This window comes from Candoia aspera, chromosome 2, assembly GCF_035149785.1.
Source record: "Candoia aspera isolate rCanAsp1 chromosome 2, rCanAsp1.hap2, whole genome shotgun sequence".
Lineage (NCBI taxonomy): Eukaryota > Metazoa > Chordata > Lepidosauria > Squamata > Boidae > Candoia > Candoia aspera.
The window spans coordinates 47,819,930-47,834,057 of NC_086154.1; the positions used below are offsets into that span (position 1 = coordinate 47,819,930).

General features: G+C 37.5%; 1 protein-coding gene across 7 annotated transcripts in view; it reads left to right on the forward strand.

The window, feature by feature from the left end:
* TASOR (transcription activation suppressor) overlaps nucleotides 1-14,128 on the forward strand; it is an 82,084-nt gene that overhangs the window by 22,272 nt on the left and 45,684 nt on the right. For all 7 annotated transcript variants that reach the window (XR_010067088.1, XM_063291772.1, XM_063291767.1 and 4 more), the window contains exons 9-12: nucleotides 2,323-2,428; nucleotides 3,674-3,777; nucleotides 13,753-13,856; nucleotides 14,009-14,081. Coding sequence is in view for 6 of the 7 variants with exons in the window: in XM_063291772.1 (XP_063147842.1) it covers nucleotides 2,323-2,428; nucleotides 3,674-3,777; nucleotides 13,753-13,856; nucleotides 14,009-14,081 (387 nt within the window). In the remaining variant the exon portion in view is untranslated. The remainder of the gene's footprint in view (nucleotides 1-2,322; nucleotides 2,429-3,673; nucleotides 3,778-13,752; nucleotides 13,857-14,008; nucleotides 14,082-14,128) is intronic.

Genomic DNA, 14,128 nt, shown 5'->3' on the forward strand with positions numbered 1-14,128 from the left:
ACGTGGTGGTTCCTCCAAGGATATCTAAATAGTTGTCTGAGCAATTATCCCATCCATCCCAGAGTTCCTCAGAAGTATCTAGAAAAAGTGCTGAACTTTCCCCTGTTTTCAAAGGTAAAAATAAAATACAGTTCTACCAAACCTTGGGAACTGGAATTAGGTGGGAATGTAAACTGGAAATGGGGTGTTGCTCTTTCCCACTCCAGTGTTCGTTAAAAATCTTTTAATCTTGTTTACTTGAGCAAATGGGAGGAGCAACCCAGTTAATAAATTCTTCATCCACTGTAGACAATGAACCTTCTTTGTAAATTCAGTGTACCAATTGCTCATCTAATTTTGAAGAGTAATATTCTTTATAGAATCAACTGTTTTATATATGATGAAAAGAATGTACAGCTGATGTAAACTTAAATGTAGTTCATGTGTTTGTTCATACTTAGTTTTCAGTAAGTGTTTTCTCAAACAACAATGAAATAGACTCAAGATGGCACTAAGATGTTTTGAATACTTGGCTGGGAAGCCATCCATTTTGAAGTATATTTTGTAATCCATTGTATTCAGTATTTATGCTAATTTATCTAAATTTTTCAATCAGGAAAGAAAGAACATTGTCTGTATTCATTATTTTCTCAGGCATTTTACCAATATATTCTTCAGTGACAAGAAAATAAATGATAGGGCTGCTAATTGGTTTGTGATGAGAAATCGTGCAGTGAATGGTCTGATTCTGAGCCTTGGCTGTATATGTGGTCAAGCAGAATCTGTGGCTGCATTATAAGACATTGAGCATACCATGAATTAGCATTTGGTTTTGTTTTCTTTCAAATCAGAATTATTTGAGCATCTACTGGAAGGCAGATGCATCAGAAACAGGAGCAAAATATCTTACAATACAGATGAATAAGGAATATAAGCAAGAGAAAGAACTGAAGAATGGCATAGCTCTTATGCATGTTACTTTTGTACCTGGAGACATTGAACTGTAGGCCAGGCCTGCACAACTTGTCAAGGGGAAATGGCCACATTGATAAATTAAAAATCCTTGTGCACCGCGACAAAATACCAGAAGCACCGATCACCTGTTCCTTGGCTAGCAGAGCAGCAAAGTGCTGGAGCTGGCAGTGGCAGTGGTGGCTATAAATTTACTACTTTTTAAAAAACATCAGTGTGCTGCACAAGACTGCTTGGTGGGCTGCATGTTGTACAGGCTTGCTCTAAGTATTAGCGTATGCTGAGCACTGTAGCCGTGGAACTAACAAAAACCCTCTCTGGTGGACATACCAGTGCAAGTTCCAAAGTGGATCTGCATAATGGATGCTACTTTGTTTTGTCAGTAATAATTCAGAGACAGTCTAAAAGAAATAAATGTAAAACTAATTGGAGGAGATAATAGTCCAGAATTGTATTCTGGCTGTTTTGTATACTATACTGATAAAAGCCCATAATGTCTAGGTGGTATTGGTGCTTTAATCATTTTGTTCATTCAGGCACCTTGACAGACTAATTATTTTGAATCAGGAATTTGAAGTGTAAAGTAAAAGGGGAGCCGGGGGGATAGTGTTGACAGCCAAACAGTTGTTTGAGTGTGGTTCAGATAGGCCATTTTGACAGCAGCAGTGATAGGCAGCATATGGAGAATACTTTTATGAGATAAGGAAACATCAGTGATGGACACTGTCACTTAACAAAAGCTCTTAAATAGAAGATCCTGTACTGGTTTCTTCCATGGAAAGAGATCCATGTAGGATCTGGATATGACTACCTTCATTCTACTAACACAGAAAGGAAATGTTTACTAAGTGACATTCCATTTACTTAGTGGACAGAGAGTATTGTGTTCATGCCCATCACCATGTTGTCTCATTTTAGATAAAAACCTGGAAGTGGGCAGGGAATGCCCTTGTGTCTACCTATGCTACAGGTTACTGTTAGCAATAATATTAATATCTCATAAAAAGATAAGTTATTTTTCCGCTTAATAGATTGAACACATACAGTAAATATTACTAGTCTTAATTATTTTCATTCAACAGTAAAAGCAAAAATAAGCTTACTGAACAGGTTTCTTCCCTGTCTGTACAAAAACTAAAATTGAGGTTAGGTTTGAAACCTAATGGTAGGTTTGTCTCTCCTATGCTAACTTACCTGTATGTTCCTGGTCATCTGTTATTACCAAGTGAGTTATTTAATTCAAGACTGTCTATTCATACTGTTAGCAGTGATGTTTTAACATTGCATATAATTGCCCTGATAGTTATTAAAATAGTTTTCCTTAGAAATACATCTTAGTATTTTGAATATTTTTGTTCCTTTTTATTGTAGATAAGGCAAGTTACGCTTTATGGAAAGGGCAACTTTTGAACAAAGGAAAGCTTGTCTGCCACGCTGCTTTGATATCTGAAAAACGCCCTACACTTCCCTGCAAACTGTAAGTATTCAAAACCACACCTGAAGTCTGAGTTAGACTAGATTATTTAAAAATTTGAAAGTCTAGAACATTCTAGTTCTGTGCACAACACTAGCAATTTTATTTGCTAGCTTTGCTAGCTTCCCGATGTCTCACTTCTCCTGGGGTTGTATGTAAGATCCAAGAACAGTTTATTAAGACAGGGTTTGCTGAGGAACTTAATACTACAGCAAACATATATACACACTGGTAGATTTCACATCCTGCCCAAAAAATAGCTCCCTGTAGAGAATATACAATACAAGATCAATAAAAATGGAGAAGTTGACACTTAAGTGATGTACACTCAACAATCAGTAATGTACTTGCAAGTCCGGTCAGTGGTGGGCCTGGAAGCTGCACATGTACTGACACAAATCTGATGAGCAACTCCTTCCTTAAGTACAAGTCCCAGTCCTCGTCTATACTGTTCTGTGATGCCTCACCAGGCTGCTTCCCCATAGTCCAGGGGCCACATGTTTGTTTATTTTGTTTTATATCCCACTTCTCCAGGAAAGCAAGGTAGCACCCAGTTTTTCACCACAACAACCCTACGAGATGTATGTAGGGCTGAGAGATTGTGGCTGGCCTGAAGGTCACCCAGTGAGCTTCCATTTCTAAGGGTGGACTTGAAACTGAGTGTTCCCAGTCTAAGTCTCAACACTGTAATCCATTATACCTCACTGGCTACATATGCAGTCTTCTCACTATTCTGGTCTTTGGGGTTGGGGGGACTTCTCAGAATTGTGAATTACTTTCCATGATGCTGGCCTTGCTTACCTTAGACTTTAGTCCAATGATCTATACCAGCCAGTATGCCTTTCCTGAGATCCTGACCTTCCTCTTTGATTCCCAGGCACCCACTGCCAGTTTCCTTGCCTTCTCAGAAAAAGGATTCCCAAATTTACCTGGATCAGTTGGCCTATGTAGTTCTGTCCCCAGTTCATCTGTGGTTATTAGTCTTCTTATCTTGCATGCACAGCCCATAGTCAAGTTGCCTCGTTTTGTCTTGCTGATCACTGATTGTTACTCCCCTCATATTCTCTACCTAAACTTGGCTGTAACTTTTTTCCTAATCTGATCCTTGGTCAACCATTAAGCTTTTTGCACAGTTCCAGGTTTTTAGGATATGAAAGAAAAAAACGCCAAACAGTTTAGAATAAATAAAATAAAAGAGTGATTAAAAGTGTTAAATAAATCTTAATTTTCTTCTTCTTTGACCACTAGTCCTGAAAAACTTGATGTTGAAATGGTAATGAGCTTTGAAAATTTGGCACAGAAATTCTCATCACGAGTATTGGCTAAAGAAACTTATTTGGGAGAAAGGGAAGGTAAGAACTTTTTCTAAGTTAAGGACAGCAATATTTACCCATATAATTATTCTCATTACAAAGATTGGATCAAATGGAGAGTTTAGAGCAGCCTTTCTCAACCTTTTGACCCTGGAGGAACCCTTGAAATATTTTTCAGGCCTCGGGGAATCCCTGCACATTCAGGCTCAAATATAGGCCACAAGTTACAAACTTATATTTGTTTCATGTGTAGGTCTGTATATGTGCGTTAACAGTGTTCTTAAACTAAAAATAAAGAATAAAACGTCTTTAATGTGAAGTTACCCAAATTCGAAATATTTTTTTAAATAAATTGTGATCTCCCAGGGAACCCCTAGTGACCTCTCCCGGAACCCTAGGGTTCCATGGAACCCTGGATGAGAAACCCTGGTTTAGAGTGATTAAGCAGTACAATAATTCTTAGAACACACATGGAGAAAACTCCAATTAAACTTAGAGTATATTGTGCCTTATGTTTTCTTCACAATGTGATTAATGTTGTGTGGTCCAGTAGAATTATTTTAGATAGTGTGGACCCTGCTTGATACAATTTTACAAAAAAACAGAAAATGTGTTACAATGGCCATTGGCTAATATTTGGCCAACCAACAAAATTCTAGTGACACCTTCCCTGGATACAATGTGATGAGCTATAAAAGTAACAGAATGTTACTTTAGTCTGTCTCGTTTTTTGGTAGACAACCTGATTTTTTCTGGATATTTTTACTATAATTTCTTGCTATAATCTGAAACATGAAGAAATTAAGATATTATGATTATTTGATTAAAGATCTCCGTTTTTGGGAAAATAATGGAGGAGTTGGATGTGCAACTAAAACAGTTGTATGATTACTAAGAACCTGTTTAATCTGGATACCCAGATTTGATATTGGTATTGCCTTAAAAATCCAGTGCTCAACTCATTAGACTACCACATGGGAAACCCAGTCTTGCTGGGTTTAGGGGAAAAAACACAATTATTTCATGCTTAATATCTTCATAAAGCTGCTCAGAAAGGTTGGAAAGTTGGCATAAGGTAAAACTGAGCTATATTTTTTCTTGACATCAAATCCAGCAGAATGATAGCAATATTGAACAGGAACCTAGTGCTGTCCATAGCCTGGATGAGAGCTAATAGTAATGAAAATGTTGGAATATAAATTTGAGAAATAAACCAGATTAAATGAATATAATTTTTAAAAGTTCAGTAGATACAGAATATTATCTTGCTCAGTCTGAATTTGTTAGGCTTATTCTTGCAAAGCAAGTTTGCAGCTTGGATGTGCAGTCAGATCTCTGCCTGGAAACCTAAAATGGTATCTGTGCCATGAAACTGTGAAGACTTCAAATATAAAAACGCAGAAAAACAAGGGAAGTTTTCCAAGAGATCTCTGAATTGAGAAGGAGAGTCCAAACTTGAATTGGAAAGCCAGTGGACAGGTAGCAACTGATTCAAAGGAGAACAAAGAAAGATGGGAGGAGTAAACTAAAATTCTGTACAGTAGAGATGTCAAATCCAAAATATCTTAGAAGATACTTCCTATTTACAAGAGCCTCTAGCAGTAGAAGATGAATGCCAGTCGTTGTCAAGTCTACAGGAATTAATGAAATATCCACATAAATTTGGCAAGCAACAGAAGAAAAAGAAATAAAGATATTAGCAAACTTCACCAGCAGATGTAGAGAAGACCCAGTAGCCAGCAGATAGGATGAGGTCAGTCTACATATTAATACCAAAGAAAGACTTAACAGGATGTGCAAACTATTGTACAATATCGTTAATTTCACACACCAGCCAGATAATGCTTAGGATCATCCAATGCAGATCAGAGTCCTACCCTGAAAAGAGAAATGCCAGATGATGAAGGTGGTTTTAGAAAATACCAAGGAATAGCTGAACTATGCTGGATAATTTGAAAAAGCCAAATAATACCCCAAAGAAGTCAGTATATGCTTCAGTGAATATAAAAAGGGCTGTGGAATGTGCTTAAGAATCCCAGAACAACAGCAGTTGTTCTCCTCCTCCTCATGAGAAACCTAGGACAGGAAGTCACAGTCCAGACAGAATATAATGAAACCCACTGGCTCCAGGGCAACAAAGGAGAGGCACAAAGCTGTATGCTCTCTCTCCTTTTTTATTCAGCCTATATGCTGAATAAAGTCTGGGACTTTAAAATTGAGGGAAGAAACATCAATAACTTGCACTTTGTTGATAACACTACTCTGATAGCTGAAAATGCAAATGATTTGGAAACTCCTGGAAATAGTTTGGATAGCCAAGAAGACAAATCAATGGATCATTGAACAAATCAATCCAGAGTTCTCACTCAAGGACAAATGACCAGGCTCAAAATGTATTTTGGACACATGCAAAGATTTAGCTCGCTGGGAAAGGTAAAAGGAAAGAGAAAAAGAGGATGACCAGCAGCAAGGTGGATGGACTTGATTATAGTGCCATTGGGTGCACAGTTGGAAAATCTGAAGGCCAAGTTGGCAGATCGTCCTGGAGAAGGTCTCTCTGTGTGGTCACCAGAAGTTGACACAAACTTGATGCCACATAATTTAAAAAAAATGGCATATAGCATATTTTCACAGTATTAACTGGGATTCCAGCAGCAACGTCTGCAAGAATGTGGAGGTTGCTATATAGCAAGCAATGTTCTCTTAGAACATTTCAGATTATTGATATATGTGGCTGGCTTCTGCTTTGGATTTATATTATGGCAAGTATATATATAAAATTTATTTTATGTTATATGTTATGTTATATATCTATCTATCTTATATAAGATAAATCTTATATATAAGATTTAACTTATGATGGCAAGTATATATATAAAAATAACTGGGACATGAAAGGAGCCCCCTCAGGCATCCCCTGGGCAACGGTGACGTCACTGGCAAATCTTTTCAATACGGAAGCACCTTGGTAGGTGCTTCTGACACGGAAAAAACAAAGATGGCAAGTGGAAGCTAATGACAAATGGGTACTCTGAAAGGCATTGCAAGTTGCAAATGACTACAGAGAGTTAATTACATTTATTAGAATAGTAATACAAACTCAAAAGGCTTTAAAAAGATTAATGCTAGTTATTTATTAAAACATATTAATAGTAATAGTGATATTCTTCTAAATGAAGGAATACATAATGTAGCATTTCAGAATATTAGGAATATCACATACGAATATTTTTCAACATTAAAGAACAGGAACAATGTTTAAAAGGGAAATTACTTGATACATTAAACATTTAGAAAGCATAAAAAGATGCATATATGATAATTTGACATTAATACGAAAAGTCTTTAAAAAAAAGTAATTCAAGAACTTTGAGAAGATGTGAAAAACTTTACTATGGTTCTGCTATTCCTGTAACATGTCAGAAAGAAGTTTTTTTCTGGGACTTGACTGTTATATTAATCAGCGAGAAAAGAGGATTGTGACTGATGAAAACTGAGAAAGCTGAGAGTGGAGAACATATTCATAGTTTGGAAATTAAAGTGTTGTAGAATATAGCTGCCAAATTTACCAAGCATCATGTTAATGTGTTAATTTTGTTCTTTAAAGTTCTAAAGAGCTTGGGACAGTATTTAGTATTTCTACTATTTTATGATGACAGGTCAGCTTTTTGTTCTCTCTTTTTATGGTGTTAATGTATTTATATTGTAACATTTTAATTTTATGTATTTTACGTTGCTTTGTTTTTAAAATACATTAAACAATTAAATAGTTTATAAATAGAGTTAATTTATTGCTGTCTCCCGTTTTTCTGATAAACTTTCTATTTTTGCCTGTTGCTTGTATACGTATAAATGTATACATAGAAATATGTATCAAATAGTGGTTTAAATCGGTCTTTTTGAATTGATAGGCACCTTTGGTATTCTAAAAATATGTTTCTGGACATTTCACAAATAGGCTGCTCTGCAGGGTAGAGCAGTTCTCTATTAAAATGTCTGCCATAGTTGATGTTGTCATTGAAAATGAGTAACAAAAACTGGTAAGGTTGTTCTGTATCATATCACCTAGCCAGTTAAGGTGTTATTTATTTCCTCAGTTTATTTTGTATCTTTTTTCTAGTAAGTGAGCACACTTCAAAACAAAACACTGGCTGAAATACCCTATTATTTGTACTTTCTTAGAATATATTTGGGCCTTTGTGGTGCCTGTATTAAACACTGATACTTGGCACGCAACATCCCAGATTCCTACTTAATATTTTTCATATAAAGATTTAAAAAATCAGTTATTAGGAAGTCTAATAATTTCTGCAAGTGTTTATGAAATAAAAACAACCATATTATTTTAGAATGTCCTAGTTGGAACATACATTTTGAAAGGTTTCCAAGATACTTTTCAGTTACCTCTAGGGCAGGCTACCTGAAGGTTGACCAAGCACAAATAAAGACTTTTGTTTTGCTTTGCTTTGCTTTGCTTTGCTTTGCTTTGCTTTGGTTTTTTTGCAAAATTTCTCTGTTCCTCCTTGCAGATGCCCCTTAGCATCACCTGTCACCTATTTTACTTAGCAGGTTTGATTTTTTCATATTTGGATAGTGGCTGGCTGATAACAACAACAAAAAAAGTGTGCTAATAGTTTCTGCTTGGCTGTTGCTAGAATGAGAACAAAAACAAAAAATAAATTCAGCTTTTCCTCAGCCCTGCCCAGACCCCTCCAGAAAATACAGAGCTCTGCCTGCCTTTATATCTTAAAAAATAAAATTGCTTAGTGCATGCACGTACACAAGCGCAAACATACACAATCTTTAAAAGTTTGATTTCTCAAACTTGTCTTTTAAGCATATGGACCAGGAATTGCCTCAGCAGTTATATAAGAGCATGAACATACAGTACACTGAAGTTCAGCAAACCAGTCCTAAACAACCAGTAGAGTTTTTGTATTTTTAAATGTACTCTGAGGTCTCAACAATCTTCACAAGACTGTACAGAGTGCAGCGTACACCAAAAATTCAGCAAGTCAACCAAACATAACATACTCTGGTTTTTTAAACTGCTCTAGAAAGCTAAAAAGAGCTTCACTTGGTTAGCCAACATAGAAAACTTTCGAAACAAATACTGTATGGACTTAGGTATGAACTGGCACTCTGTGCACATTGCCTGTTGATACTGAGACTCATGAATCTTTGTCTTCAAAGACATTCAGAAGAAACAGAATAAAAAAAGCATTCACGGCATGCATATGAAGTCTTGATCTTAACAAGCCAAACCAACCTTGTACTACTACTATGGATTTACATTTAATGTCAAAAGATGATCAGCATGTGGGAACTGATGCACAGTAGTGTTTTTACATATGTATGCACTTCTGTGATATTTTCAGTGTTTTATCTTCACTCACTTGGTTCCTTTGCAATCTACAGTATATCCAACTACAGTGGTCAGATAAAGTTTGAGAATCTTTAGAACTATTCATAAACCTACAGTATTGTAACCTTCAGTGCCTTCTGTGTTCCCTCTATGTTTAACAGATAAAGAGATACTAGTTAAACAGACAACACACAAAACTGTGTATTGTGTCATGTCTTGAATTCATTGAATGAACATTCAGTCTCTGATGCAAAAAAGTAACTGAAATTTTACATTAGTAAATCGTAGAGTTTCTTTTAGCAGTAGTGACTGCAGCCAAATGTTTTTCTCTTTTGACTAATTTTGCACATTTACTTGGAATGATTTTGACTGATCAGTTGTTTCGTCTCACAGATATTTTTAACTTGTTTTGTATGAACTGTTCACTTCAGGTCATGCCACAACACTTCATTTATGTTAAGATTAGGGCTTTGATTTAGCCATTCCAGAACCTGAAATTTCCTCTGCTTCAGCCATTATGTTGTAGATTTACTTTTATATTTAGGATTGTTGTCATGCTGCCTGACCCATATTTGTTTAAGCTTCAGTTCATGCATAGATACACTGACATTCTCCTGTGCAATTTGCTCCTATAATCTAGAATATATTGCACATACAAAGATGGTGATCCATGCAGGTCCTGAAGCTGCAAAGCAGCCCAAAATTAGGATAATTTGGCCAGTTTGGTCTAGTGGTTAAGGCATCAGGCTAGAAACCAGGAGACTGAGAGTTCTAGTCCTGCCTTAGGCATGAAAGACGGCTGGGTGACCTTGGGCCAGTCACACACTCAGCCCAGCTCACCTCACAGGGTGGTTGTTGTGGGGAAAACAGGAGGAGGAAGGAGTATTAGGTATGTTTGCCACCTTGAGTTATTAATAAAAATAATAAAGGCAGGATAGAAAATAAATAAATATTCTCTCCACCATGCTTCATGTTTGGGATGAGATTCTTTTGTTGGATGCAATCTTTTGTTTTATTGAAACATGGTATTTGTTATTAATGCCAAAAAATTCTACCTTTTCCCTCATCTGTCATGGAGCTTTGTTCCAGTAGCCTGCTGGGTCATGCAGATGGTCTTTTGCAGATCTGAGACAAAAAAGCAATGTGGTTTATGGAGAACAGTGGTTTCTTAGTATCTTTCTATTCATATCACTAAGACTGACATAAGCCAATGCAAGACTGGCTTGCAGATCCTGTGCTGTTACCCTGAAATTCTACACCTTGCTATTGGAGAGATTTTGGATAGATGGCCATACCTGGGAAGAATAACAGTGGTGTTGCATTTTCCCATTTGTACTTTTATTTCCCTGATTGTGGATTGATGGGAGCCACAGTTTTGATCATGGTTTTATAACCATTTCTGGCTTTGTAACAATCTTTTGTATGAGGTCTTCACTCTTGATTGGGACATGATTCTCTTCTACAAATGTTTATTGTGACCATGGCAACTAATGTGATTTTCTTTTATAGAGAGGGCCCCTCAAGCACACATGATTGTCATCTCATTGATTGGAATATCAGACTCAACTTACCTCCTTAAGGGAGCTTATTACCCTGGGGCTTCACTTTTTCTCAAAAGACAGTGAATGTTAGCTCCATATGTTTAATAAAGGCATGATACAATACACTGTTCTGGGTGTTGTTTAACCAGAATCTCTTTATTAATAGGCCATGGATGGACCTCTGATCACACTACTGTATAGGTCAAAGATTCATCACCCTTCCACACTATAAATCCATCCATATGAAATCCAACTTCCCCATAGCAGAGAATCTTAAAACAACATATTATCATGCTATGAGCAGAGCAGGCCTTTTATTCTTCTGTCTGTGTCATAGACTGCAGGATTCAGTATTTCCTTTGTGATGCAATTTGTGTTGTGCTTCATTAGATCTCAGGTATACCCTGTCTGACCCAGTTTGGTCAGTGACTAAGCCTGGAAACATAATTGGCCAGGTGAAAAGTGGTTAGTCTGTCGAAGTCAGACTGATGGAGAGTGGTGGCCCATGAGAAAAATGGTGGATTAATCCCACTGCAACATAGGTTGTGCACAGGTTTAAAAAGTTCCATGTGGAATCTCTGTTGAGTGTGAGCATATTTCAGGTGCTGCTCAGGAACTGGGAAAACATACAAAGCTTGTTGGTGCCTGAGAGATATACTGCTTGGCAACCATTGCCAATTTTGTTCAGAAATTGGCATTGATTGATCAGAATTGGAGAAAATTCATTGACTTGAAGAGTTCTGTATTGCTGGCCAAGCCAACAATTTTTCCTGGCAGTGAAAAGCAGGATGTCTTAAGGATGGGACTGGCATTGTTGGGCCTGCCAAGAAGAATCTCGTGACAGGATTGAGACTCTGGCTGTTGCTGGAGAAAGAAAGTCTTTTGGACCCCCAGGCTACTGCCTCCTGATCACAGCCTAATCTCCATTTTTACCTGGCATTTCCATAACCCAGATACTTCTCTCCAGAAGGGGGGATCACCATAAATGATTTTTCCCTTTTATATTTGAGTCATATAAGCACAAATACTTGGTTTGTTCCCGAAGGCTTTAGTCAGTGTGTGACTCTGGTATAAAGTTGGACTGCTAAGGCTTTACCCAGGATCTTTTCCAAAGAAAAAAGCCAAGCAAAGAATCTGAGCAGATTAAGAAGGTAGTTATAGGAAAAAAAGGCTTTACTACAAAAATTGTGACCCAGTGATGCAGAGAGGGTACTGGCTACCTGCTAAAGAATGTGAATGAGGGGATAATTAGGGGCACCTGGCAAAGGTATGGGATTGGCATCCATCATCATGCCAAAGGAATGATCATCCAAAATCACTAAGGCATCTAAGCTCACTGAGTGACTTTGGGACAGTCTCTCTCTCTTTTTTATCCTGCCTTTATTATTTTTTTTATAAATAACTGAAGGCGAGGAACATACCTAGTACTCCTTCTCCTCCTATTTTCCCCACAACAACCCCGTGAGGTGAGTTGGGCTGAGAGAGAGTGACAGGCCCAAAGCTGGCTTTCATGCCTAAGGTGGGACTAGAACTCAGTCTCCTGGGTTCTAGCCTTAATTACTAGACCAAACTGGCTCTTAACCCAACCGACCTCACACTGTTGCTGTTCTGGGGGGAAAGAGAAGGAGGAAGCCCAGGCTTGTGCTCCCATACAAAGAAAACCGGTTATAAATCAATCACCTCCATGATTGCTCACATGAAGTCTGATGCCTTTCAATTACTGTGCCCTCCTTGCTCCTTGGTCTGCTTAAAAACAGATATCCTGCTGTTGGTTGACAGCACTGGTTGCCCACTTTTGGGAGCACTGAGAAGAATGAATGGATGAATGATACTTGAGCAGGTATTTAAGCATCCTTGAAGTTGAAAGATACTTCCTTCCCCAGATGGTTGCAGATGTGGTGTTTGAAAGTTGAAAATTTGTATCTGTAAACAGATTTTTAGTTTCCTTAGTTAAGAATTTACTTTTTCAGTGTAAAATCATTCTTTGGTGCTAGCAGTAAAATATTAATTACGTAAAAAAAACAAGGAAACTATACAGACCCCAGGTACCTTTGGCATTGTAATTTAGTTTGTTATGACACTGAGGAAGGGAGCAGAAGCCAGGTAATAAAATGTAAAGGTGTTGGGTCATTTTATAATACTCATAATAGTGAAGGAATGTAGATTAGGATTGAAAGTAAGACTTCGGTGCCAGCCTCAAGGTTTGGATTTGGGTGATTATTGCTGACATAGAGTTAGGGGCTTTTCCTGCCTATGCAAATATAATTAATTATTCATGACTGATAATATATTTGACCTATATAATCCTTTGAATCCTCTGTATTCGAAGCTCTTGGTAGTTCAATAATTAAACTTTGTTTTGGATCTCCATTGTTTTGGTTCATGTTACAGTGGATCTTCTTTTTTCCCCACGACATGGGCAAAGTCTTCAAGCTGAAACCTGAAGTGCTCACATTCTATACTCCTTGTGGGCCTGCAGTATGATGGTGATATGTAGTCTGCTGGCTCCTCTGAGCTGCTGTCACCACCACCTGTGGGCTTGGATTAAGGAAGGGGTCGATTTTTCTCCTGATCATTGCCCCCAGTCTCTGAATTGCTAATGGAGGAGAGTGGGCTGATTGGGTGAAGAGTTAGTTGCATCTAATCTATTTGTGCTGGGGGTTTGTGCTTGAGTTTTGAACTCAAACCATTTTTAACGCCATAGTAGTAACTACAGCCCACAACACCAATTACCTAATTCTGACTTAAATTGTAAACAGTTTCAAAAAAAGAGTTTCATGGAAGGGAACTTCCCCATCTCTTGTTCTCTTGTGGGATGTAGAGAAGGGGGAGATTGTTGGAATCATGTGAGGCATCCTGAGCCAATAAAGTAGAACTTGCTCTGGACAGTTCTTTCCAAAAATGGGTAGTTCCCCGTTCCTGAACAGTCCCTTCCAGTCCCATCCTATTCAAGCAAGTCCTCTGTTTGAATAGGATGGGACAGAAAGGCTTATCAAGGGATGAAAGGGGAGGGAAATTCTCTTACCTGATGTTTTTAGGCTCATTGTACTTTGTTCTCTGATGGGGAGGTGGCTTATTGACAGCTCTTTTTTCTTTCTATATTCTCAGTGTTTAAGAATGGAATGTATTGTAGTCTGTATGAAGTTGTGGAAAAGACTAGATCGGGAAGTAATTTGGAAGGTTTACTTCAAAAGCTAGAGACAGACAACCTAGTGAGTATAGATTTCTTCTATAATTTTACTATATGCACATTTGTAGTACAGGAAGTTTCAAGAACAACTTGGCTTGTACTTTTTGAAAGTACAGTATGATCAAAACTTGTTACACTTTAATTCCATTCCTAATTTAAATGTCTTTTTTGTAGGTTATTTTAAAACCACTTGTAGATGGAGGATATCTCTTGCTTCTTTCTCCTTATCAAATGGCTTCCCCATATGGTATGCAAGTGCTATGTCTTTCTTGAACAATTGCTTTTAATGAGTAA